Source organism: Corticium candelabrum, chromosome 14 (assembly GCF_963422355.1).
Source record: "Corticium candelabrum chromosome 14, ooCorCand1.1, whole genome shotgun sequence".
Taxonomy (NCBI): domain Eukaryota; kingdom Metazoa; phylum Porifera; class Homoscleromorpha; order Homosclerophorida; family Plakinidae; genus Corticium; species Corticium candelabrum.
In genome coordinates, this window is record NC_085098.1 from 7,565,850 (window position 1) to 7,590,543 (window position 24,694).

Genomic DNA, 24,694 nt, shown 5'->3' on the forward strand with positions numbered 1-24,694 from the left:
TTGGGGCAAAGCAGCAGACAAAGCTAGACATGTGATTACAGTTTACTAGTAACGTACCTTGAAAAAATATATTAGTTATTTAATTAATTATTACCAAGACCGGAAGTGGAAGTTTTGATCTGAACACACGCGCGTGCGTGCGCGCGCACACACACACACACACTGTGACACAGACCAAAGTCAACTTCTTGAAAAAGCTGAGCAGCCATTGCCGCACAGGCTGTGTGGTGTCCTATGGCCTTGCAAACGCATGCCACGAACATGTCTGACTCACATACAACCACACGACAAGGGTTTGTGCACACCCTGGATATCCGTTGAGATACGCCTTAGGGCTAATGATAGGCTTTAATGTCGCCTCATTTTTACACTGTACGTGTGATTGTTACAGGAGAAATATAATGACAGTCATGGTGGCAAATGGTCGATACATAACCTCAAGATGTACTTGGAAGGAACGAGAGGAAAAGAGGTGTGACATGTGGGCAATGACTTTCTTTTAGTGTGTGTGTGTGTGTGTGTGTGTGTGTGTGTGTGTGTGTGTGTGTGTGTGTGTCGCCACCAGTTTTTGTTTCTGATTTCTTTACAGGCGAATGATAAACTTTGGGATGACATTCATTGGCTTATCGTTCACTCGTTGAAGGCCGTACAGCCTGTGATGGCTAGTGATCGGCATTGCTTTGAGTGTTACGGGTGAGGCATACAACCACACAAGACGTATGATGACTTGCCAAAGTATTGTGTGTGTGTGTGTGTGTGTTTGTGTAGCTATGATATCATGATTGACACAGCTCTCAAACCGTGGCTAATAGAGGTAATTTGTGCGACAATTGTGGTACATGTTTGTCTCTGTTTGTTATGAATCTTCGCTGACTGAATGCTGTAATACGTTTGATCGATTTTTATATTTTAAATAAAATTGTTTGTATTGTTTGTATGATCTGTTGCAGGTGAATGCATCTCCGTCACTCACATCGACGACTGCAGCAGACAGAGTCATGAAATACAGTCTCATCAGCGACATACTCAACATCGTTATTCCAGGACGAGACATTCCTGAGTAAGTCTAATTGTACTTGATGTTTTACGTTAGAGATGCGAGTCAGTTTCGTCTCTATTCAGCGTTCGATGGAACAAAATTCCTGCCAAGAAAGCTCTTGGTAACTTTGATGTATTGTGAGTTATATGAATGTCATGTGTGGATGTTTGTTGTCACTATTATTTCGTTGTGTGTTGTGAAGGTATGATGAAGAGTTGGAGAGGCTTGCTCATCTGTCTGATACTGCAGATGGTCGTGATGGGAAATCGAGAGCAGCAGCTGCAGGACGCAGTCAAACTGGCAAAGATGGGAAGAAGCAGCTAACCATTTGGAAGTGAAATGAGATAAGCCACAAGCAAGTAATGGAAATTTAGTTGATATTAATTAATGCACTCAAACTCTTGCCGCGGGGTTACTGGTTGGTGATTTCAGATGTGGAAAACTGTGGGAGTGTGTTTGCTATACTGAGCTGATATTATGCCATTTGTTTGCTGTAAATAATGTTTCATAGTTTATACATTCTCTCTGTTGTTGACTGACGTTACTGGATGTTTGCTGACTTGAGGAAGCAAGTACACAGAGACAGACAGACTGGAGAATGACAAACAGACTGGATGGATGGCTCACAGGGTCGTCTGCAGACACACTGGCTGGAAAACAGATAGTCAAAGAAAATGCAAGCAAACGAATAAACAGATAAACATACCAGGGAACGTAAAGAATTACTTACATTAAATACAACATGTAGCTACGAGACATGTGTGTGAAGAAGTTGGAAGGAAAGTGTTGATGAGATCTACATCATTTAGCTATGTATAATTCCATATACGTGTAATACTGTATATACTCAGTGTGGTAAAACTCTGTTTGTGTATCTAAATCATTAGAGAAGTGTAGTTTTAGAGAGTTTGCATTGCTATTGTATTTGATTATGTGAACAACACTTATAGCTATTTTTCTATTTCAAACACTTACTCTACAATCATTGTATGCACAACTTGTTATTGCAATTTACGCACAGTCTAGTCTCTGACAAACACACGGTGGAGAGTGTCATAATTGTAGTTTTCTGGAATGTCGTCACACTCAAATCGACCTGATCCATGTTTGGGTGCAATTCCCCAATGGTAGGCACCACTACGGTAAAAAGGAAAGTCTGTAAATCCTGCTGTTTGATGAGTAACAGCCCATACAGAGTTGGTTGCATCTGGAAGGTGTGCTGTGTGTCCAGTCAACTTTTCAGTTTTTGAGCTAAAATACAATCAAATATTAAAATTGATTTTTAGTTACATTTACACAAGATACGAACCTCCAGTCTGACACAGAGAAATGTTTCTTTCCATCATAAGCAGTTTGAATAATATTTCTGTTGTTTGTTTTAAAATGAACGACTCTGTTGTGGTGGCTTGTTGTACAGTAAAATCTCAACTCTTGTGCCCACCTACACATAACAATCAGATTGGTCACGTGACATAACCTTGGCAAACATTTGTTTACTGACCCTGTGGATATTCCCATGTTGTTGAGCAGTTGATGTGAGTATCCATCAGGGCTGGTTGGCAATGCAGTAACGAGATCATATTTAGTGCCTTTTCTGTGTTTGTATGCATACAGCAGCATCCAACCACCTCCATCCGTTTTCATGTCACAATAACCCTGAACAAATATGCTACTACCTATAATGTCTTTTCCTTTGTTTCTGTAATTTGTACCTGAAAGGGAGAGTTAGATCCTGGTGGTTGTATCCAGTAAATGCCATTCTCTTTAACTCCTTGCTGCTGAATGTCTTTGCATGATGCTCCAGGGAAGGATTTTGAGCCTTTTGATATGGAACATCCACTGACCCCAACCCACTCAATACCATTGCATATCTACAGCAAACAGCAATCACACACACACACACACACACACACACACACACACACACACACACACACACACACACACACACACACACACACACACACACCAGCTAAGAATTACGTCTAGCAATACTTCACGTTTACTAGCTACACTACACTATGATGGACCTGAAAACAATCGTGCGAGTAAACAGCTCTATAATATTTCTAGAACCTCTAGCATTCGTGTTTTGCGGTTCCAACGAAGGGTATCCTTTGAGCATGGATCTGGTGTGAAAGTAAGGCGAACTTCTGCAATTGCAGGTGCAGCTCTACCTCCACCAGTAACAGCCAACAAGCAGACACTGATATAGACCACAAGTTCATACAACAGCAGCATCCTAACTCTAGGTCCCAAACGTTTATTCTGATCATACAGATGCTGCAACTTATATAGTATAGTTGGTGTTACTTATAGAGCATGTCGGGTCTTCATTCCAACATATCAAGCTAATCAATCAATTAAATCTCGGGTGTGCATGTCACCTTGTTTTACAAATGATATATATCAGTAACGTTACGGTTACCGCGTTGTTAGTATGTTGTGTTGATGAATAATTGTCTCACTAAACCTGGAAATGCGTCACTTCCTGATCAACGCGTGTACATATCTATGAATTAATTAATTGTGTAATTACGGTAATGACGACAAACAAAATGAACAACTAAGCTAATGCTATTGCATTGTAAGATAAGTTAAGTTAAGCCATAATGGTAACTTTAACCATCAAAATCATCAATTTATTATTAAATTAGATGGAAACTTTACATTTATTGTTCTGCAAAGTGCAAGTGATGGCTCCACTCACAGTCTACGGAACATGCCATTCTTTTATCTTTCAAAAGTTCCCGTATATTTGGCACGGCCGCCCGAACACACGACGCGTTGTTTCTCCAAGTCCCGAACCGTCATGAACACGACCATGTGCGTCAAGTGGTTGCTCCAGCAAGATTCGACAACGAGGTCCCATTCAGGGGCGGGATGTTGGCCAAATGTACACCGCTAACGGGAAGAACCTGTAGGGTGTCTCAGACGTAGCTCACGCTGTCCACAACAACAAACCTGGTTTAACCAGGACAAAAAGACATCAAGATTGGAAGAAGGGAGCTCTGGAAGAAGTAAATCATGATACTAGGGTAATCCGGGGTAATTTCGGATGACTTGTACTTCCCGTACATTACTCGGTAACTGCGGCGCGTGCTGACTAGAAACTTATACCAGTGTGTTCTTCTTCTACTGCTCTACCATTGTGGATGCGGACAGTTCTTGAGCAACGAAAGTTGTGGAGACAGAAAGCAGATAGCGGCGGCCTATTGTTTAGAGGGGGCGGGGTAATTCCGGATGCCACTGAAATCGCTAGAAAGACACGATTTACAGATGATTTGACTGCTGTTTTATATTTAGAACTTAAGGAGACCTTACATACAGTGGGTGATATGTTATTGACAGGGTTAACTACAGAAGTACAAAATTTTAGCTACACTTTTTGTTTGTGATAGTAGCTCAGTAGGATTGGAAACAAATGGTGCTATTTAAGAACTACAAGACTAACCTCTAATGATTCAGCACTATAGCTGTCCCTCTTGCTCTTGGGTTTGAACCATATCCAGTGACAAAGAGGAGAAAGCACAAAGTGCATTCAACAGAACAATGGATACTCAGAAGTGTTCAAGATTAGTTCAATTTATAGGCATGCCAAGGACAGTATCTCTCTTCGGGAGAGCTGTCCTTTACTGTTAAGTAGTGGCCAGGAGATATGAACACTTAGCAGCAACAGAGGAAGGTACCTATCTTGTGGTCGTGCATGTATTTGTTTAATTAAAGTCTCACTAAGAAGCAAATTGTACCTTAGAGCCATAAGGAGTAATGTGCAGACCCATAAGAGGCCACAAACAGCTGCAAGAATAACCTTAGGAGCTAGGGAGAACCACTACATAATCTTGTAGTCAGCAGACAAGACAACAGGTCTGTATATTCTCAATTGTAGAAGACAGCAACAATTCTAATTGTATGTTAACAGTGACAGTGCCTTGCCGACAGTCCAGTATTTTCTATTTTCTTCCACAGCCCTGCGTAAGAAAGTTATGGACAAGTTTCTATTCTTTGGAGGCACCACACCCCAGCAGGTAGTCTCCCGTAGTGATCTACGCAGAGTAAAGCATGTCCTACTGATTCTGCTGTCGACCTAGGAATCTTCACAGTGATTGCCCTTTGTGCAGCTTCAATTGTGTGCTGTGACCATGAGCCAATTCAGGAAGGATCTGCTGCCTGCCACAGAACATTTCTAAACAACAGTGTTATTGACATTTGATCAATTTGATCAACGTCAAACAGTATATAAACACAAGAGACGGTCAGGTCAACACACACAACCTTTGAATAAATACAGTAACAAATGAGACCTTGATAGCAAAAACAGGAGCAGGTCACACACCTGATGTGTTGCCATGCAACATCCGGGACTTCATTGACCCACCCAAATCTGTCTAGTCTTTGAACAATCCACAAGACCTATTACCTGTGCTAATAGTAATAGCACCAGGTGCTAATAGTAATAGCACCAGGGGTGAGGGGTGCTGATGCCTCCGTGCGAAATCAACTGGGCATTCAAAGTTCAGTAGGGCAAACACATGGGGCAGATTACAGTATACGTTTACTGCACATGTGCAATGAGAAATCACCCATAACTAAAAAATAAAGCTTTATCTTTTGAATTCATCAAAATCCAAGAAAACATCACTTCTTACAAGTGTGAGTCATTTTGTTGTTAAATCCATCGTGCACCCCCTCCAGCAGACTACTGTGCACCTCCACTGCGCATGAGCACCAAGGCATAATTATGTTTGATTAGTTTTAGTTGATTACACACAATATCTTACATTACCTACCTACAAGTTACCTAACCTTGACTGACCCCCCAAGTAATGTAAATTTTTGTACACAGACAGGATGACAGTTTCTCACCATCAACGTCTAGTCTTCTTCAGTGGAGCTTTCTTCATGATAAAGGTCACTCACACTGTGTGCTAAATGACTGTAGGATGGGAACACCTTGGGTAATCTATTTGGCTGCCCAGTGAAATCTCCCTCAATTTTCACCTCCTCATCCTCACAGTCTGTGCCAGTCTCACTACTCGACTTGTCATCAGCATCACACAACATCCAGCAACTGTGGGTCCTGTTCATCTTTTTACTGGGATTCTTTCGTTCGAACGGGACTGGGAAGAATCTTTCGTCCCAATGGGATTTTCATGTTTTTCGTCTTCGGTTGAGACGTTGAACTTTCTGAATGCAATACATACACATTTCGCTCACTTTTACACAGTCTGCAAAGTCTAGTCGTTTTCAGAAACGACGTAGAACGCCTATGAACCCAAGACAAGTTTGCCTTGGTAAAATTTTGACGTTAGGCGTTATCTACTAAACCTAAAAATTGCCTGCGCTGTTATGGAAACCACCTAAAATGCTTTTGAGAGTCAGAAAAGCAAATCAAAGTTTGACGGCCCTGTCAACCAGACCGTACTCGCGCATCTCGACGAATAGATTCGACGCTTTCATGTTCGCGTCTTACGTCTACCGATGCTGAAAATGCAATGGCACTACTTTTCACAATAGAAGCAATTCATTCAGTACTTTGAAACAGCTCTGGATCGGTCGGAAATGTCGAAATCCCGTTCAGACGAATTCGTTCGAATGGGATTTTGCTATCTAGAGTGATCTTTTGCGCGTAAAACACGACGAAACGTTAGACGCTAAACGTATCAAATCACGGCATTGCTGTCACGATGGCCATTGAAGCTTATAGACGTCAAGAAACGCAAGGTAAGATTCGGTTGTCCTTGTTGACCAGACCGCACTCGCGCCTTTTGACGACTCATTTGCCATTTCATGTTCACGTCTTACGTCTGCCGATGCTGAAATGCAATGGCACTACTTTTCACAATAGAAGCAACTCATTCAGTACTTTGAAACAGCTCTGGATAGGTTGGAAATGTCGAAATCCCATTCAGACGAATTCGTTCGAACGGGATTTTGCTATCTAGCGTGACCTTTTGCGCGCAAAACACGACAAAACGTTAGACGATAAACGTATAAAATCACGAAATTGCTGTCACGATGGCTATTGAAAGTTGTGGACGTCAGGAAAAATCAAAGCGAGTTTTTCCTGTCCTTGTCGAACAGACCGTACTCGCGCCCTATGTCGACCATTCAGTATCAGGGAGACTGAGTGCTCAGTGGTATACTACGTACGAAGAATAAAGACTCACTTAACCTACATAGCTAAAGAGTGAATGAAACAAGTATAAAAACACTTTGAGAAAATGATCGGTTTATATTTAGGGATGAGTGTGTACTTTTAATTAATTAGTTAACTTATAGATTGTTCATTGCTCATTTCTTACGTCACAATCTTTCTACGCTTTCGTCACTTGCAGCAGTTGTGTGCATCTCGACCTTTATATTTACGCTGAAGTCAAGTGTGACACTACTCTGGTATGCAATTAGAGATGTGATGTAGGAGATGATGATGGCATGAACGAAATAAGTGTGCATACCAAACACTACCTAGTAAACCCATGCATCTGATCACTTTCTCTACTTGTATTATCAGACGTTCTCTAGTTATAGTTTACAATCTAAAATAGTTAGGCTATGGTCGACTTTAGATCGCTGTAAATATAAGTTCAGAAACGCACATCCAAAGCACTATTTGGAAGAGAAATATGAATTGATGTAAATATATTTGCTATTCTTTCTTATCTAGAGATAAAACTGAAATTAATTTAAAAATTTTAAAACAGCACGTTTCACTTATCTGAAACCGTCTAAGCATAAAATACTTATTTTTTCTTTATTCAATTTTTTGTCAAATTCGTCAGTAACCCATCTACGGCGATGATGATAAGTCAGTATGTGGTAAATAGCGTGCATGGATTTGTTCTCGTATCTCCAGTCCCTTGTTTCTCCCATCCACTGCATAAAGTCATCGATTTCATGGCTCTTGCACGGCTGCACTTCGTTTTGGAAATACCAAGTTTTCAGAAAAATTTGACTTTAGTTTGAATAGCCTTTGGAAACTTGCCTCCTACCAGGAGGTGTTCTGCTTCTTGGATTTCTTTCCCATGTCGTGAAAACTGAGCGATCTTCCAGATTTTCGGGAGCTCCGGACAGGACATGCTTTCAGCAATGCTCTAATATACCCGTTCTGTTCCAGGTATTACAATGTCCCGTCTATTTCATCAACAGTACATTCGATAACTGTAGAAAGATGAACATGTATTTGAAGCAAAAAAGAGCCAGGCTACAGCATGATACCTTCAGTTGATTCAATTCATCACTCGAATTGTTTATTTTCTGAGTATGAAATGAAAAAGACCGTGAATACAAAAAATTCGACATTAATATACATATATGCGAGATTGCTGCATAATGTTTAAAGACGAATTGGGTAGGCATGCTTAGAATATTATGCACAGCAAAAATTTACCTGTTCTTTTCCGTTTTGCAGACGATCTAATATTATAATCACATTTTATCAGTTTCCTTTCTTTGACTTTCTGTTTAACAACAACAAGGAACGTATGGAACACAGAAACACAATACACAATGTATGAACCTTCGGAGAATAGCTGCTGATAAACAATAATACACATTTTGTGCTCAAATATGCTACTTGTAGATCACGCTCCTATACCTTGATCTGTCGGGATCTGTTGTGCCTTCAACAGAAAAGGGTACTTTTCCTGGCTTGAACGATACCTTGCATAAGCAGATTAGTGATAACCATATGTCCAAATAGATACAGTGTGTATCTGAATTTTTTTGCAGTGTTGATATCGTTAAAGAGTCATTAGCTGTAAGGTGTTCGCCTGGTGAATAAGGTTTACTTTTCGTATCTGAATTCTAAAATCATACAAAAATTACAATTTAGTAACAGTTAAAAATCGTCTCTTTCAAGCCGTGCATTTCTCAATTAAATCAATTACTTGATGAATTGTTGTTTCTGTCCCTGTAATGCAATCACTAGAATGTGGATCCTCATCATGGTCGTTTTCAAATAGTTCATCTTTCTGTTCTCTCTTGGATACAGTACATGTATTGTATCAGTAAATTGTATTTTGTTAGATCTATAAATTGTACGCGTACCTTTCAACGGCCCCTGTAAGAACAATTCGATGCAATATCCACGTCCTCATGTCATTGGGATTGATCTAAAAATTAATGAAGTCGACGTAATGGACTCAGTTAATGTTTATACCACTCCAAATCTGCCATACGTTGCTGGCTACACGAGGATTGTCCACAGCTGCTGAAAGCATGTTCTGTAACAACAAGTATATACATTTACTTTTGGAATTAGTAGACGAGTTTATACAGACTTACCACACAAGTCCATATTCCACAATTAAATGGATCGGTTTGTTGCGGGTAATTCTAGATGCATGAAAATTTCTTCTGCTTAACTACGATAGTACTAATACATCCAATTTTACTTGAGGTATTGGGTATATCAACGACGAGTCGGTTACATCTAGAGTCGATCCATTGACTAAACGGTACACATCCGTAATCCACAGTCTGTTAAATACAAAAAAAACGTCGTTAAAATTAAGTGACTTCGTCGACTCTATACTCCAGCATGCACACAATTGTAAGTAGCTATAGAAAAACTAAATCACTTTACTTCCAGTCAAAAACAACTTGTTCGTGCTTCTTTCCAAGCGAGTCAAAGACAAGAAAGGCTTGATGAAATATATCTATAATCTTAATTCATTGAAGAAATACAAATGAACACAAAACTTAGTAAACAAATACATTCATGGCTTACAACTTCTATCCAATGATTGGTTAAGTAAACTGGAATGGCAAGAAGCTCATAATGAAAACATTTAGCTAAAAAATCAACACAAATCATTTTGTCATTATACATTGTTGTCACTATTGGTCGTTGTGTGTTGTGAAGGTATGATGAAGAGTTGGAGAGGCTTGCTCATCTGTCTGATACTGCAGATGGTCGTGATGGGAAATCGAGAGCAGCAGCTGCAGGACGCAGTCAAACTGGCAAAGATGGGAAGAAGCAGCTAACCATTGGGAAGTGAAATGAGCTATGCCACCAGCAAGTAATGGAAATTTAGTTGATATTAATTAAATGTACTCAATCTCTTGCCGTGGTCACTGGTTGGTGATTTCAAATGTGGAAAACTGTGGGCGTGTGTTTGCTGTACTGAGCTGATATTATGCCATTTGTTTGCTGTAAATAATGTTTCATAGTTTATACATTCTCTCTGTGTTGTTGACTGACGTTACTGAATGTTTGCTGACGCGAGGAAGCAAGTACATAGAGACAGACAGACTGGAGAATGACAAACAGACTGGATGGATGGCTCACAGGGTCGTCTGCAGACACACTTGCTGTAAACAGATAGTCAAAGAAAGTACAAGCAAACGAATAAACAGATACACAGATAAACATACCAGGGAACGTAAAGAATTACTTACATCAAATACAACATGTAGCTGTGACTGTGTGTGAAGAAGTTGGAAGGAAAGTGTTAATGAGATCTACATCATCTATGCATAATTCCATATACGTGTAATACTGTATAGACTCAGTGTGGTAAAACTCTGTTTGTGTATGTAAATCATTAGAGAAGTGTAGTTTTAGAGAGTTTGCATTGCTGTTGTATTTGATTATATGAACAACACTTAAGCTATTTTCTATTTCAAACACTTACTCTACAATCATTGCATGCACAACTTGTTTATTGCAATTTACATAAAGTATAGTCAGCAGTATTGCTTTTGCAGTCTAGTCTCTGACAAACACACGGTGGAGAGTGTCATAATTGTAGTTGTTTGGAAAGTCATCACACTCAAATCGACTATATCTGGGTGCAATTCCCCAATGGTAGGTACCACTACGGTAAAAAGGAAAGTCTGTAAATCCTGCTGTTTGATGACTAACAGCCCATACAGAGTTGGTTGCATCTGGAATGTGTGCTGTGTGTCCAGTCAACTTTTCAGTTTTTGAGCTAAAATACAATCAAATATTAAAATTGATTTTTAGTTACATTTTACACAAGATACGAACCTCCAGTCTGACACAGAGAAATGTTTCTTTCCATCATAAGCAGTTTGAATAATATTTCTGTTGTTTGTTTTAAAATGAACGACTCTGTTGTGGTGGCTTGTTGTACAGTAAAATCTCAACTCTTGTGCCCACCTACACATAACAATCAGATTGGTCACGTGACATAACCTTGACAAACATTTGTTTACTGACCCTGTGGATATTCCCATGTTATTGAGCAGTTGATGTGAGTATCCATCAGGGCTGGTTGGCAATGCAGTAACGAGATCATATTTAGTGCCTTTCCTGTGTTTGTATGCATACAGCAGCATCCGACTACCTCCATCCGTTTTCATGTCACAATAAGCCTGAACAAATTTATTTGTTTATTAAATGTGTGCATTTGCTTTATTTGTGTGATTCATACTTGAAAGGGAGACTTAGATCCTGGTGGTTGTGAACACCAGTGTGTAGCATAGATATTGTACACAAATGTGTGGCACACTGAGGCGTGTCTTGTGACGTCATCAGTAGGATATTTAACAAGTAGCCAGACAACAGTGCAGGACTGATAGATTGCTGCATACTTGTGGTCATGGGAATGGCTGATTAAGTAGAAAAATAGAATAATACATTTACAAATAAGGATATTTGGATGAATTACGTTAAGTAGGAAATCCTCACTAGCATGTATGTTACAACTTGTTCTCATAACGTTTTGGGGCAAAGCATCAGACAAAGCTAGGCAATGCACTGTCTATGCATGGGCATTACAGTTTACTAGTAACGTACCTCGAAAAAAATATATTAGTTATTTAAGTAATTATTACCAAGACCGGAAGTGGAAGTTTTGATCTGAATACGCACTCAAACACACACACACACACACACACACACACACACACACACACACACACACACACACACACACACACACACACACACACACACACACACACTTTGTGACGCAGACAAAAGTCAACTTCTTGAAAAGCTGAGCAGCCATTGCCGCAAATGGTCGATACATAACCTCAAGATGTACTTGGAAGGAACGAGAGGAAAAGAGGTGTGACATGTGGGCAATGACTATCTTTTAGTGTGTGTGTGTGTGTGTGTGTGTGTGTGTGTGTGTGTGTGTGTGTGTGTGTGTGTGTGTGTGTGTGTGTGTGTGTGTGTGTGTGTGTGTGTGTGTGTGTGTGTGTGTGTCGCCACCAGTTTTTGTTTCTGATTTCTTTACAGGCGAATGATAAACTGTGGGATGACATTCATTGGCTTATCGTTCACTCGTTGAAGGCCGTACAGCCTGTGATGGCTAGTGATCGGCATTGCTTTGAGTGTTACGGGTGAGGCATACAACCACACAAGACGTATGATGACTTGCCAAAGTATACGTGGTGCATGTTTGTCTCTGTTTATTATAAATCTTCGCTGACTGAATGCTGTAATACGTTTGATCGATTTTTATATTTTAGATAAAATTGTTTGTATTGTTTGTATGATCTGTTGCAGGTGAATGCATCTCCGTCACTCACATCGACGACTGCAGCAGACAGAGTCATGAAATACAGTCTCATCAGTGACATACTCAACATCGTTATTCCAGGACGAGACATTCCTGAGTAAGTCTAATTGTGCTTGATGTTTTACGTTAGAGATGCGAGTCAGTTTCGTTTCTATTCAGCGTTCGATGGAACAAAATTCCTGCCAAGAAAGCTCTTGGTAACTTTGATGTATTGTGAGTTATATGAATGTCGTGTGTGGATGTTTATTGTCACTATTTGGTTGTTGTGTGTTGTGAAGGTATGATGAAGAGTTGGAGAGGCTTGCTCATCTGTCTGATACTGCAGATGGTCGTGATGGGAAATCGAGAGCAGCAGCTGTAGGACGCAGTCAAACTTGCAAAGATGGGAAGAAGCAGCTAGCTAACCATGTGAAAATGAAATGAGATAAGCCACAAGCAAGTGATGGAAATTTAGTTGATATTAATTAATGCACTCAATCTCTTGCCGCGGGGTTACTGGTTGGTGATTTCAGATGTGGAAACTGCGCGAGTGTGTTTGCTATACTGAGCTGATATTATGGCATTTGTTTGCTGTAAATAATGTTTATAGTTTATACATTCTCTCTGTGTTGTTGACTGACGTTACTGGATGTTTGCTGACGTGAGGAATCACGTACACAGAGACAGACAGACTGGAGAATGACAAACAGACTGGATGGATGGCTCGCAGGGTCGTCTGCAGACACACTGGCTGGAAAACAGATAGTCAACAAAAACACAAGCAAACGAATAGACAGATAAACAGATAAACAGATAAACATACCAGGGAACGTAAAGAATTACTTACATCAAATACAACGTGTAGCTACATGATTGTGTGTGAAGAAGTTGGAAGGAAAGTGTTGACGAGATCTACATCATCTATGCATAATTCCATATACGTGTAATACTGTATATACTCAGAGTGGTAAAACTCTGTTTGTGTATCTAAATCATTAGAGAAGTGTATTTTTAGAGAGTTTGCATTGCTATTGTATTTGATTATATGAACAACAGTTACAGCTATTTTCTATTTCAAACACTTACTCTACAATCATTGCATGCACAACTTGTTCATTGCAATTTACATAGAGTATAGTCATCAGTATTGCTTTTGCAGTCTAGTCTCTGACAAACACACGGTGGAGAGTGTCATAATTGTAGTTGTTGGGAGCATCATCACACTCAAATCGACCTGACCCATATTTGGGTGCAATTCCCCAAGTGTAGGCACCATCTGTACCACGGTAAAAAGGAAAGTCTGTAAATCCTGCTGTTTGATGAGTAACAGTCCATACAGAGGTGGTTGCATCTGGAAGGTGTGCTGTGTGTCCAGTCAACTTTTCAGTTTTTGAGCTAAAATACAATCAAATATTAAAATTGATTTTTAGTTACATTTTACACAAGATACAAACCTCCAGTCTGACACAGAGAAATGTTTCTTTCCATCATAAGCAGTTTGAATAATATTTCTGTTGTTTGTTTTAAAATGAACGACTCTGTTGTGGTGGCTTGTTGTACAGTAAAATCTCAACTCTTGTGCCCACCTACACATAACAATCAGGTTGGTCACGTGACATAACCTTGACAAACATTTGTTTAGTGACCCTGTGGATATTCCCATGTTGTTGAGCAGTTGATGTGAGTATCCATCAGGGCTGGTTGGCAATGCAGTAACGAGATCATATTTAGTGCCTTTTCTGTGTTTGTATGCATACAGCAGCATCCAACCACCTTCATCTGTTTTCATGTCACAATAAGCCTGAACACATTTATTTGTTTATTAAATGTGTGCATTTTGTTTATTTGTGTTATTTATACCTGAAAGGGAGACTTAGATCCTGGTGGTTGTATCCAGTAAATGCCGTTATCTTCAACTCCTTGCTGCTTGATGTCTTTGCATGATGCTCCAGGGAAGGATTTTGAGCCTTTTAGTTTGGAGCAACCACCGACTCCAACCCACTCAACACCATTGCATACCTACAACAAACAGTAATCACACACACACACACACACACACACACACACACACACACACACACACACACACACACACACACACACACACACACACACACACACACACACACACACACACACACACACACACACACACACACACACACACACACACACACACACACACACACACACACACGCACACGCAAACACACGCACGCACGCACACGCAAACATACACACGTACGCACGCACTACACGCTAGAACTCTAGCAACTTGTTTAGCCAACAACAGTCACAGCTTTCACTGTAAGTCAGTACATACAATACGTACAGAAGAAAAAATTTGTCACCTCTAGTACTCGTCTCTCGCGGTTCCAACGAAGTGTTTCATTTGAGCATGGACCTTGTGTGAAAGTAAGCTGCACTTCTGCAACTGCAGGTGCAGCTCTACCTCCACCAGTAACAGTCAACAAGCAGACACTGATATAGACGACGAGTTCAAACAACGGCAGCATTGTAATTTCAACTAAACTCAGATATACACAACCGTAAACGAGAGACCCTCAGTCTGATGTTATAGAGAAATGCTGCAAACGATGAAGTTTTATAGGTTGGTGTTGAATCATCCCGGGGTTTGCAAACTAATCAAGTAGACAACCGTCTTATAATAATTTACGACTTTCTCGAGACAAATTTTGTATACAATACGGAAAGCTATCTACAAAATGCGGCTGCGTCAGTTGTGGCAACGTCCCGTGTCTCGTGCACTAGCTGCTAAACAAAGAATCTGTAGCTATACCGTCTGCTATAATTATTAGCACCGCTGTTTCTGTCTAGATGTTAACTTTAATACTACGGAAAGTCCGGTTTAGCTAGGTCTCCGCTCTCTAGCTAGGATCTTCTCGCTAGGCATGCAGTCACGCGTGTCCGTGTGTTGTCTCAAGCGGTACAGTATAAACAACATCCGTTCTTCGATCTGCATGTCATACTGTGCGTTTCTACCAACATATAATATTACATAGCTATAGTCTGTATTACGATAGAGACGATTAACTCTTGAATTATTAATTTAATTAATTAATTAATGAAATAATGATTGGTTAATTGATTAGCTTACTTGTGCTGGTACATCAGTAAAACAGTTAAACTGACAAAGATGGGAAGACACAACTAATCATTTGGAAGTGAAATGAGAAGTTAGAAGGAAGTGATACAAAATTTTATGTTGATATTAATTAAATTTACTCAATCTTGCTGTGGTCACTGGTTAGTGATTTCAGATGTACAAACAAAAACTTGGTGGAAAGTACGTTTGCTGTATCAAGTTGATATTACTTATGCAGTTTGTTTGCTGCAAATATCGTTTCACTAGCTCAATTGTTGTGGCATTAATTAATATTTACTACTTTGTATTTATTTTTGTATTGTGTTGACTGACGTTACTGGATTTTTGCTGACTTGAGGAAACAACTTCACAAAGACAGACAGATTGGAGATTGACAAACAGACAGGATGGATGGCTCACAGGGTCGTCTGCAGACACACTGGCTGGAAAACAGATAGTCAAAGAAAATACAAGCAAACGAATAGACAGATAAACAGATAAACATACCAGGGAATTTAAAGAATTACTTACATCAAATACAACGTGTAGCTACATGACTGTGAGTGAAGAAGTTGGAAGGAAAGTGTTGATGAGATCTACATCATCAATGCATATAATTCCATATACGTGTAATACTGTCTAGACTCAGTGAGGTAAAACTCTGTTTGTGTATCTAAATCATTAGAGAAGTGTATTTTTAGAGAGTTTGCATTGCCATTGTATCTGACTATGTGAACAACACTTACAGCTATTTTTCTATTTCAAACACTTACTCTACAATCATTGCATGCACAACTTGTTTATTGCAATTTACATAAAGTATAGTCAGCAGTATTGCTTTTGCAGTCTAGTCTCTGACAAACACATGGTGGAGAGTGTCATAATTGTAGTTGTTTGGATAGTCATCACACTCAAATCGACCTGATCCATATTTGGGTGCAATTCCCCAAGTGTAGGCACCATGTGCACTATGGTAAAAAGGAAAGTCTGTAAATCCTGCTGTTTGATGACTAACAGCCCATACAGAGTTGGTTGCATCTGGAATGTGTGCTGTGTGTCCAGTCAACTTTTCAGTTTTTGAGCTAAAATACAATCAAATATTAAAATTGATTTTTAGTTACATTTTACACAAGATACGAACCTCCAGTCTGACACAGAGAAATGTTTCTTTCCATCATAAGCAGTTTGAATAATATTTCTGTTGTTTGTTTTAAAATGAACGACTCTGTTGTGGTGGCTTGTTGTACAGTAAAATCTCAACTCTTGTGCCCACCTACACATAACAATCAGATTGGTCACGTGACATAACCTTGACAAACATTTGTTTACTGACCCTGTGGATATTCCCATGTTGTTGAGCAGTTGATGTGAGTATCCATCAGGGCTGGTTGGCAATGCAGTAACGAGATCATATTTAGTGCCTTTTCTGTGTTTGTATGCATACAGCAGCATCCAACCACCTCCATCCGTTTGCATGTCACAATAAGCCTGAACAAATAGAACAACTTGACCTGTTTGTGTCTTTTTCTACGTCTACTTTTGTACTTTCTACCTGAAAGGGAGACCTAGATCCTGGTGGTTGTATCCAGTAAACTCCGTTCTTGACAGCTCGTTCTTGTTGTTTGATTTCTTTGCATGATACTGCAGGAGAGATTTTTGAACCTAGTTGGTAGAAATGACCAACAACTCCAACCCACTCAGAACCGTTACATGCCTAGAATAGACAGCAATCGCACGTGTAAGTATATACACAGCACATGCACACAACAATGCAGCAAACAATCAGAATGAAAGAGCAAGCGAGTTCTGTGACAGAGTTGTGACCTCTAGCCCTTTTTTTTCGTGATTCCAACGAAGTGTTCCTTCAGTTGCAAATATGCATGGACCTGAAGTGAATGGAACCCGAACTTCTGCAATTGCAGGTGCAGCTTTACCTCCACCAATAACAGCCAACAAGCAGACAGTGATGTAACACACAAGTTCATACAACAGCAGCATTGTAACTTGAACTACACGCGACCGTCGTTTCTGACAAGGGCGTCACATGGGTCCCAAAAGTGGGGGGGCGCAAATTTGAAGCTGAGATATGTGACGTAATTCATGGCGTCATATATATTAAATTCTTTTTAATATCAACATTACAAAAAGTTTACTAACTATTGTAGAGGAAGACGTCTGTCACAAAGAGCACCAAATTGTGAAACAAGATCATCAATATTACTCTCCAGTTCCTTAGCAATGTCGCATTCGAAGCACATCAGAGCAAGGGACCGGAGGCGCTCGTCAGCCATCCTAGTTCGCAGCCATGATTTTAGTCGCCTTAGAGCAGAAAACGACCGCTCTGCAGTTGAAGATGTAGCAGGAATGCAGAGAAACAACTTGAACAGTTTGAAGACTTGGGGAAACAATTCTGTGCAACGGAGAGAAACAAACTGACGAGCAAGAGCACCTATGTTGCCGGTCTCCACAACGTCTTTAGAAAAGTGCAGTTTAGAATAATTGTAAAATACTCTTATTTCAGACGTGAACTGAGTGTTGTCAAAGTCACCTGTGTAAAAGTGTAATATCTCACTCACAAGCGACTGATCTGGCGCCGATAACGAGACTGACTCGGACAACAACTTCTCAATTCCACAGAACACACGGTAATCTTTGCTACAAAAGCGTCGAGTTAGGTCTGATACCATGATATCCAATAATTCATAATATGCTTGTCGATAACGTTCTTTTGGTGACAGTGGCTGATATTGGGTCGTGCTTCGTTCGTCAATTCGGTGAGAAGGTCGACGAGCTCGAAGGAGAGCTGGTGGAGTCAGGTTTTTTGCTTTACTCTCTTTCTCCGATGACTGCCAGAAATTCTCAAAACTTTCATTTGTTCTGAAACTTTGTAGAGTAGCAATGACGCTATCAGCTGATCTTTTTGCTGCCTGAAGATCTACGTTCTCTCCCTGCAGGTACTGGGATAGATGAGAGATTAATCCTAGTAGAGTGTCTAGAACGGACACATAGAAGAGAAAATTGAATGAAGATACAACAGTCAGTAAACAGTGAGCTTCACTTCCGATCGCAGCATCGTCAGAGAGTTCGTCCAGAGCAATCAGAATTGATGCAAACTGTTGCCTAACAGTATGGACTGCTGCGTGCCTGGAACCCCACCTAGTATGACATGGTCGTTGGAGTACTGCTTGCGGGCCCTTTCCTTCGTTCTGTCTTCGTTGCACATCTTGAAACTTTTCATGTCTCTTGGCTGATCCTTCAAGTAAATTATAGAGACTGGAAACAGCACCTAGAACGTTTCGCACATCTGTAACGTTCTCGCAGCTGTTTTGAAGACTGAGGTTCAATCTGTGGGCATGGCAATGCACATATCCAGCTTTCTTCTCGACCTCCTGAAGCCTGGTAGCTAAACCTGAGTGCTTCCCGCACATGCTTGACGCTCCATCATAACACTGTGCCCGTACCATAGACATTGATAGGCCCGTCTCAAGCAAAACTTGCGTCAGTTGCTGAAACAGACTTTCTCCGTCAGTACCTTTTAAAGGCCAAAATCCAAGAAACCTCTCCTCTACATTCAGGCTGTCTGTTACAAACCTTACATTGACAGACATTTGTTCTACCCTTGATATGTCTTGTGACTCGTCACATATTAGTCCAAAGAAGCCGCAGTGTTTGACAGCTGTCGTAATTCTCTTCTGAATGTTAGATGCAATGAGTTTCAACATGTCGTTTTGGCTTTTGGGGCTTACGTAGTGAAAGTTTCCTTCCAAATGGCGTTTTAAGTCAGGGCAGTACCGTGACAGATATTCAAGAAATTCCAGCAGATTTCCTCTGTTGTGAGAATCTTTAGATTCATCGTGGCCTCTCAATGGGATGTTTTGTCTTCCCATTAAAAAAATTACTTCAAAAATTTTACGTAAATTGCGTCTGTTCAGCTCTACTTGTGTCTGGTAGGCTGTACTCAACTGTTGCATAACACTTCCTCTGGTTGCATCCTGCTGTTGGCTATTCTTCCACACTCCAACATTTGAAATATGACTCAAAGATTCCTCGTGACGCCTCATGTCAGCTACTGCTGACTTCCACTTCCTGAAACCTCTACTCACGAACGCTTGGTCTGGACAACCTTGTTTATCCAGGTTATGCTTTACTGTCAGCCGACAAGGAAAGCAGAACGCGGAATCCGCTGCAGGGCTGTACTCAAGCCAGCAAAATTGTGTGTACCAGTGTGGTTGAAAGGACCTATTACAAGTGCCAGATTTCGTCTGAGGAAATTTCCCATGCGGCAGTTCTTTTGCACAAGGTTGATACGGGCCATTGGTCACAGAACAAGCAGTTGGACCTCGGCAAGGATCAAACGCATGACACACAGAATCTTTCGGGCCAGATTCACTAGCAGTAGTACTAGTAGAGACAGTCACAGTCACGATAGAACTAGCTGTATCGTCGAACCTTGACGTACAAAAAGATGACAAAGACTTGGAGTGAGACGACTCTGGCTGCAGGGAAGTTCTTGATCTAAAAAATTGGCGTGTTACTTTTCCATTTCAACAATCCGCGATACGTTGTTAGTGGACCTTAGAAAGGTGGTAAGGAGTTTCTGTCCTTTCCGCTTTGTGTTCTTGTCGCTGCTGAGGCTGACAGAGCTGCTGCTGTGACAGCTGTCTCCCGCTGACATTTTCCGTATCCGGGTGCTTTAGCCTCGATTTCCAGGCAGTCCTTCATAGCAGTACTACATCTATGCTGAATCAGCTAATTTAGCTAAAGACAAGCTACACTTCTGTTTAATTAACGTTGAAAATAGAATTGACTCAAAATATAGCAAGCCACGCCCTAAAAAAGTGGGGGGGCTAGCGCCCTCTCTAGCCCCTAAGACGTGACGCCCTTGTTTCTGATCATACACAGATGCTGCAAATCGTAGTGGTTATATAGTATAGTTGGTGTCGAGCACGTCGGGTCTTCATTCCAACATATCAAGCTAATCAATCAATTAATTTTATGGTGTGCATGTTACCTTGTTTTACAAATGATATATATATATATATATATATATCAGTAACGTTACGGTTACCGCGTTGTTAGTATGTTGTGTTGATGAATAATTGTCTCACTAAACCTGGAAATGCGTCACTTCCTGATCAACGCGTGTACATATCTATGAATTAATTAATTAATTGTGTAATTACGGTAATGACGACAAACAGAATGAACAACTAAGATAATGCTATTGCATTGTAATATAAGCTGAGCCCTAATTAATAGTAATCAAAGTCACTAAATTAGATGAAAACTTTTACATTTATTGTCCTGCAAGTGTTGGCTCCGCCCATAATATGCAAATGAGATTCGTCGTTATATGTAAGGCAGATTTACTAAAATGTGCAAAGTAGATTCGTCTATTGCGTTAAATTTCAAAAACAAAAACAATCTGGAAGTCACAGTTTCGTATGTCTACTGATACTTCAATTATCTGGAATTTAATGTACCTGAACGTTAAACGTAGTTGAATTCAATTATTCTGCGCATGTCAAACTTTCCATGAATGGCACATCCACGTGACAGCGGCATAGACAAATGGTCTAGTTCTTTCAAACTTTAGCTCTTATATTATTAATTTAATTAATGAAATGATATTGGTTAACTGATTAGCTTGATTTGTTGCAGAACTTGGGCTTGTACATCAGTAAAACAGTCAAACTGGCAAAGATAGGAAGACACAGCTAACCATTTGGAAGTGAAATGAGAAGTTACAAGCAAGTGATAGAAGTTATTATTAAATTGATATCAACTAAATTTAATCAACCTCTTGCTGTGGTCACTGGTTAGTGATTTCTGATGTACAAACAAAAAATTAGAAAGTGCATTTGCTGTATCAAGCTGATATTATTTATGCAGCTTGTTTGCTGTAAATAATGTTTTATTTATTGTTGTGGCATTAATAAATATTTAATTAATACCTCTTTTATAAATTATTTTGTATTGTGTTGACTGACGTTACTGGATGTTTGCTGACTTGACAAAACAACTTCACAAAGACAGACTCATACTGGATATTGACAAACAGACTGGATGGATGGCTCAGTAGGTCGTCTGCAGACACACTGGCCGAGAAACAGATAGTTAAAGTAAACACAAGCAAACAAATAGACAGATAAACATACCAGGGGAAGTGAACAATTACTTACCATCAAATAACGTGTAGCTTAATTAGCTGCTACGTTATTGCATGTGTGTGAACAAGTTGGAAGGAAAGTGTTAATGAGATCTACATTGTAGTATAAGTGTAATACTGTATATACTTAGTGTGGTAAAACTCTGTTTGTGTATCTAATTATTTGAGAAGTGTATGTTTAGAGATTTTGCATTGCTGTTGTATTTGATTATGTGAACAACACGTATACAGTTCATCAGACGTTTTCTATTTCAAACACTTACTCTACAATCATTGCATGCAACTTGTCTATTGCAATTACACACAGTACAGTCAGCAGTATTGCTTTTGCAGTCTAGTCTCTGACAAACACACGGTGGAGAGTGTCATAATTGTAGTTGTTTGCATAGTCATCACACTCAAATCGATTTGATTTGGGTGCAATCCCCCAATGGTAGGCACCACTACGGTAAAAAGGAAAGTCTGTCAATCCTGCTGTTGGATGATTAACAGCCCCAATATTCCTGGTTGCATCTGGAAGGTGTGCTGTGTGTCCAGTCAACTTTTCAGTTTTTGAGCTAAAATACAATCAAATATTAAAATTGATTTTTAGTTACATTTTACACAAGATACGAACCTCCAGTCTGACACAGAGAAATGTTTCTTTCCATCATAAGCAGTTTGAATAATATTTCTGTTGTTTGTTTTAAAATGAACGACTCTGTTGTGGTGGCTTGTTGTACAGTAAAATCTCAACTCTTGTGCCCACCTACACATAACAATCAGGTTGGTCACGTGACATAATCTTTACAAACATTTGTTTACTGACCCTGTGGATATTCCCATGTTGTTGAGCAGTTGATGTGAGTATCCATCAGAGCTGGTTGGCAATGCAGTAACGAGATCATATTTAGTGCCTTTTCTGTGTTTGTATGCATACAGCAGCATCCAACCACCGCCATCTGTTTTCATGTCACAATAAGCCTGAACAAATTTATTTGTTTATTAAATGTGTGCATTTTGTTTATTTGTGTGATTCATACCTGAAAGGGAGACTTCGATCCTGGTGGTTGTATCCAGTAAATGCCGTTTTCTTCAACTCCTTGCTGCTTGATGTCTTTGCATGATGCTCCAGGGAAGGATTTTGAGCCTTTTAGTTTGGAGCAACCACCGACTCCAACCCACTCAACACCATTGCATACCTACAACAAACAGTAATCACACACACACACACACACACACACACACACACACACACACACACACACACACACACACACACACACACACACACACACACACACACACACACACACACACACGCACGCACGCACGCACGCACGCACGCACGCACGCATGCACTACACGCTAGAACTCTGACAACTTGTTTAGCCAACAGCTTTCACTGTAAGCCAGTACATACAGTACGTACAGAAGAAAAAATTTGTCACCTCCAGTACTCGTCTCTCACGGTTCCAACGAAGTGTTTCATTTGAGCATGGACCTTGTGTGAAAGTAAGCTGCACTTCTGTAATTGCAGGTGCAGCTCTACCTCCACCAGGAACAGCCAACAAGCAGACACTGATATAGACGACGAGTTCAAACAACAGCAGCATTGTGATTTCAACTAAACTCAGATATACACAACCGTAAACGAGAGACCCTCAGTCTGATGTTATAGAGAAATGCTGCAAACGATGAAGTTTTATAGGTTGGTGTTGAACCATCCCGGGGTTTGCAAATTAATCAAGTAGACAACCGTCTCATAACTAATTGACGACTTTCTCGAGACAAATTTGGTATACACTACGGAAAGCTATCTACAAAATGCAACGTCCCGTGTCTTGTGCACTAGCTGCTAAACAAAGAATCTGTAGCTATGCCGTCTGCTATAATTATTAGCACCGCTGTTTCTGTCTAGATGTTAACTTTAATACTACGGAAAGTCCGGTTTAGCTAGGTCTCCGCTCTCTAGCTAGGATCTTCTCGCTAGGCATGCAGTCACGAGCGTCCGTGTGTTGTCTCAAGCGGTACAGTATAAACAACATTCGTTCTTCGATCTGCATGTCATACTGTGCGTTTCTACCAACATTATGTCATATAATATTACATAGCTATAGTCTGTATTACGGTAGAGACGATTATATGTCAGCATAATTCGCAACTTTAACGAGACAGATTCTGAGAAGTCAATCGCTTGCAAGTTGCGACAGTAAAATATTACGCTCTTGACTATGTAGGGAACCGCTGCTTCATGATATGAAACGGACACTATCTACGGAAAGGTATGTTTAGCTCTGCTTTCCGTCACATGTTGTGATTTATTCCTTCATGTAAACATAGTTCATTATAGCATGTCATTGTGTACTAGATACTTGAGGGGCAGTGGCACGCTTTTCTCGTGGGCTAGTATTTACTACGCTCGGGTCTAGGGCGCGTTATGTAGGCCAAAATTACACTGAGTTAACCGGAGTCGTCATGTAGCCAGTCGGTGTCTTCATGAGTTAGCCGGTATCTTCATGAGCTAACCGGTGTGCTCATGTATAGTTAACCGGTATCCTCATGAGTTTGTCATAATGCAATCAGCGAGGTTATCTGGCATGCACTGCTTGTTGATAACAGAGATTCCAAACGGGAACAAAAGTACGGAGGGGAAAGCAATAATCGACCTGGTGATGTGTTTCACCCAGATTTCCTAGCTGGACGGCCGTCCTGCATTCTTTGATGTATCAGTGAGGAATTCGATGCAACCATCCTATGTCTCCAAGGCAGTCATCAAACCAGGTGCCGCAGCAGAAGCTGGTGAAATAGAGAAAGACGAAAAGCATGACAGAGTGGTTATTCAAGCAGGTGGTCATTTCTACCCGCTCATTGTAGAAACTTTAGGACACTGGTCTCCCTCGAGTCTAGAGACGCTGAAGACCATA

General features: G+C 40.3%; 4 protein-coding genes across 7 annotated transcripts in view; 2 read left to right on the forward strand and 2 right to left on the reverse strand.

Moving 5' to 3' along the window:
- LOC134189480 (polyglutamylase complex subunit TTLL1-like) overlaps positions 1 to 1,767 on the forward strand; it is a 4,005-nt gene extending 2,238 nt beyond the window's left edge. The window contains exons 9-14 of one of the 4 annotated variants that reach the window (XM_062657757.1): positions 392 to 472; positions 590 to 693; positions 769 to 814; positions 951 to 1,060; positions 1,123 to 1,160; positions 1,242 to 1,767. In XM_062657757.1, the coding sequence (XP_062513741.1) occupies positions 392 to 472; positions 590 to 693; positions 769 to 814; positions 951 to 1,060; positions 1,123 to 1,160; positions 1,242 to 1,363 (501 nt within the window). In that variant the 3' untranslated portion in view covers positions 1,364 to 1,767. Of the gene's footprint in view, positions 1 to 391; positions 473 to 589; positions 694 to 768; positions 815 to 950; positions 1,061 to 1,122; positions 1,177 to 1,241 lie in introns of all 4 variants that reach the window. The other 3 variants (XM_062657759.1, XM_062657758.1, XM_062657756.1) reach the window with 3 other exon arrangements.
- Positions 1,768 to 12,011: 10,244 nt separating this feature from the next.
- LOC134190227 (polyglutamylase complex subunit TTLL1-like) lies at positions 12,012 to 13,097 on the forward strand. The gene is made up of 5 exons (XM_062658661.1): positions 12,012 to 12,078; positions 12,252 to 12,355; positions 12,522 to 12,631; positions 12,694 to 12,747; positions 12,813 to 13,097. Exons 3-5 carry the CDS (start codon positions 12,570 to 12,572, stop codon positions 12,955 to 12,957), a joined length of 261 nt encoding a protein of 86 aa, XP_062514645.1. The 5' UTR covers positions 12,012 to 12,078; positions 12,252 to 12,355; positions 12,522 to 12,569; the 3' UTR covers positions 12,958 to 13,097.
- Positions 13,098 to 16,414: 3,317 nt separating this feature from the next.
- LOC134189366 (uncharacterized) lies at positions 16,415 to 17,031 on the reverse strand. The gene is made up of 2 exons (XM_062657602.1): positions 16,761 to 17,031; positions 16,415 to 16,701 (listed from the first exon to the last, which is right to left on the reverse strand). Exons 1-2 carry the CDS (start codon positions 16,967 to 16,969, stop codon positions 16,467 to 16,469), a joined length of 444 nt encoding a protein of 147 aa, XP_062513586.1. The 5' UTR covers positions 16,970 to 17,031; the 3' UTR covers positions 16,415 to 16,466.
- A 638-nt stretch (positions 17,032 to 17,669) lies between these two features.
- On the reverse strand, positions 17,670 to 20,491 carry LOC134190193 (zinc finger MYM-type protein 1-like). Its single transcript, XM_062658630.1, has 2 exons — positions 20,194 to 20,491; positions 17,670 to 20,134 (listed from the first exon to the last, which is right to left on the reverse strand). The coding sequence occupies exons 1-2, from the start codon at positions 20,292 to 20,294 to the stop codon at positions 17,776 to 17,778; spliced, it is 2,460 nt and encodes an 819-aa protein (XP_062514614.1). The 5' UTR covers positions 20,295 to 20,491; the 3' UTR covers positions 17,670 to 17,775.
- Between the last annotated feature and the right edge of the window lie 4,203 nt (positions 20,492 to 24,694).

What these genes read in the sequence shown, in the direction of transcription:
- LOC134190227 (XM_062658661.1), top strand. Translation starts at nt 12,570, where the DNA reads ATGAAATACAGTCTCATCAGTGACATACTCAACATCGTTATTCCAGGA. An exon ending in CCAGGACGAGACATTCCTGA is followed by an intron (nt 12,632 to 12,693) that starts GTAAGTCTAATT and finishes GTTTCTATTCAG; the next exon opens with CGTTCGATGGAACAAAATTC. An exon ending in CTTGGTAACTTTGATGTATT is followed by an intron (nt 12,748 to 12,812) that starts GTGAGTTATATG and finishes TGTGTTGTGAAG; the next exon opens with GTATGATGAAGAGTTGGAGA.
- LOC134190193 (XM_062658630.1), bottom strand. Translation starts at nt 20,294, where the DNA reads ATGTCAGCGGGAGACAGCTGTCACAGCAGCAGCTCTGTCAGCCTCAGC. An exon ending in CTCCTTACCACCTTTCTAAG is followed by an intron (nt 20,135 to 20,193) that starts GTCCACTAACAA and finishes CCAATTTTTTAG; the next exon opens with ATCAAGAACTTCCCTGCAGC.
- LOC134189366 (XM_062657602.1), bottom strand. Translation starts at nt 16,969, where the DNA reads ATGGGAATATCCACAGGGTCAGTAAACAAATGTTTGTCAAGGTTATGT. An exon ending in TTCTCTGTGTCAGACTGGAG is followed by an intron (nt 16,702 to 16,760) that starts GTTCGTATCTTG and finishes ATTGTATTTTAG; the next exon opens with CTCAAAAACTGAAAAGTTGA.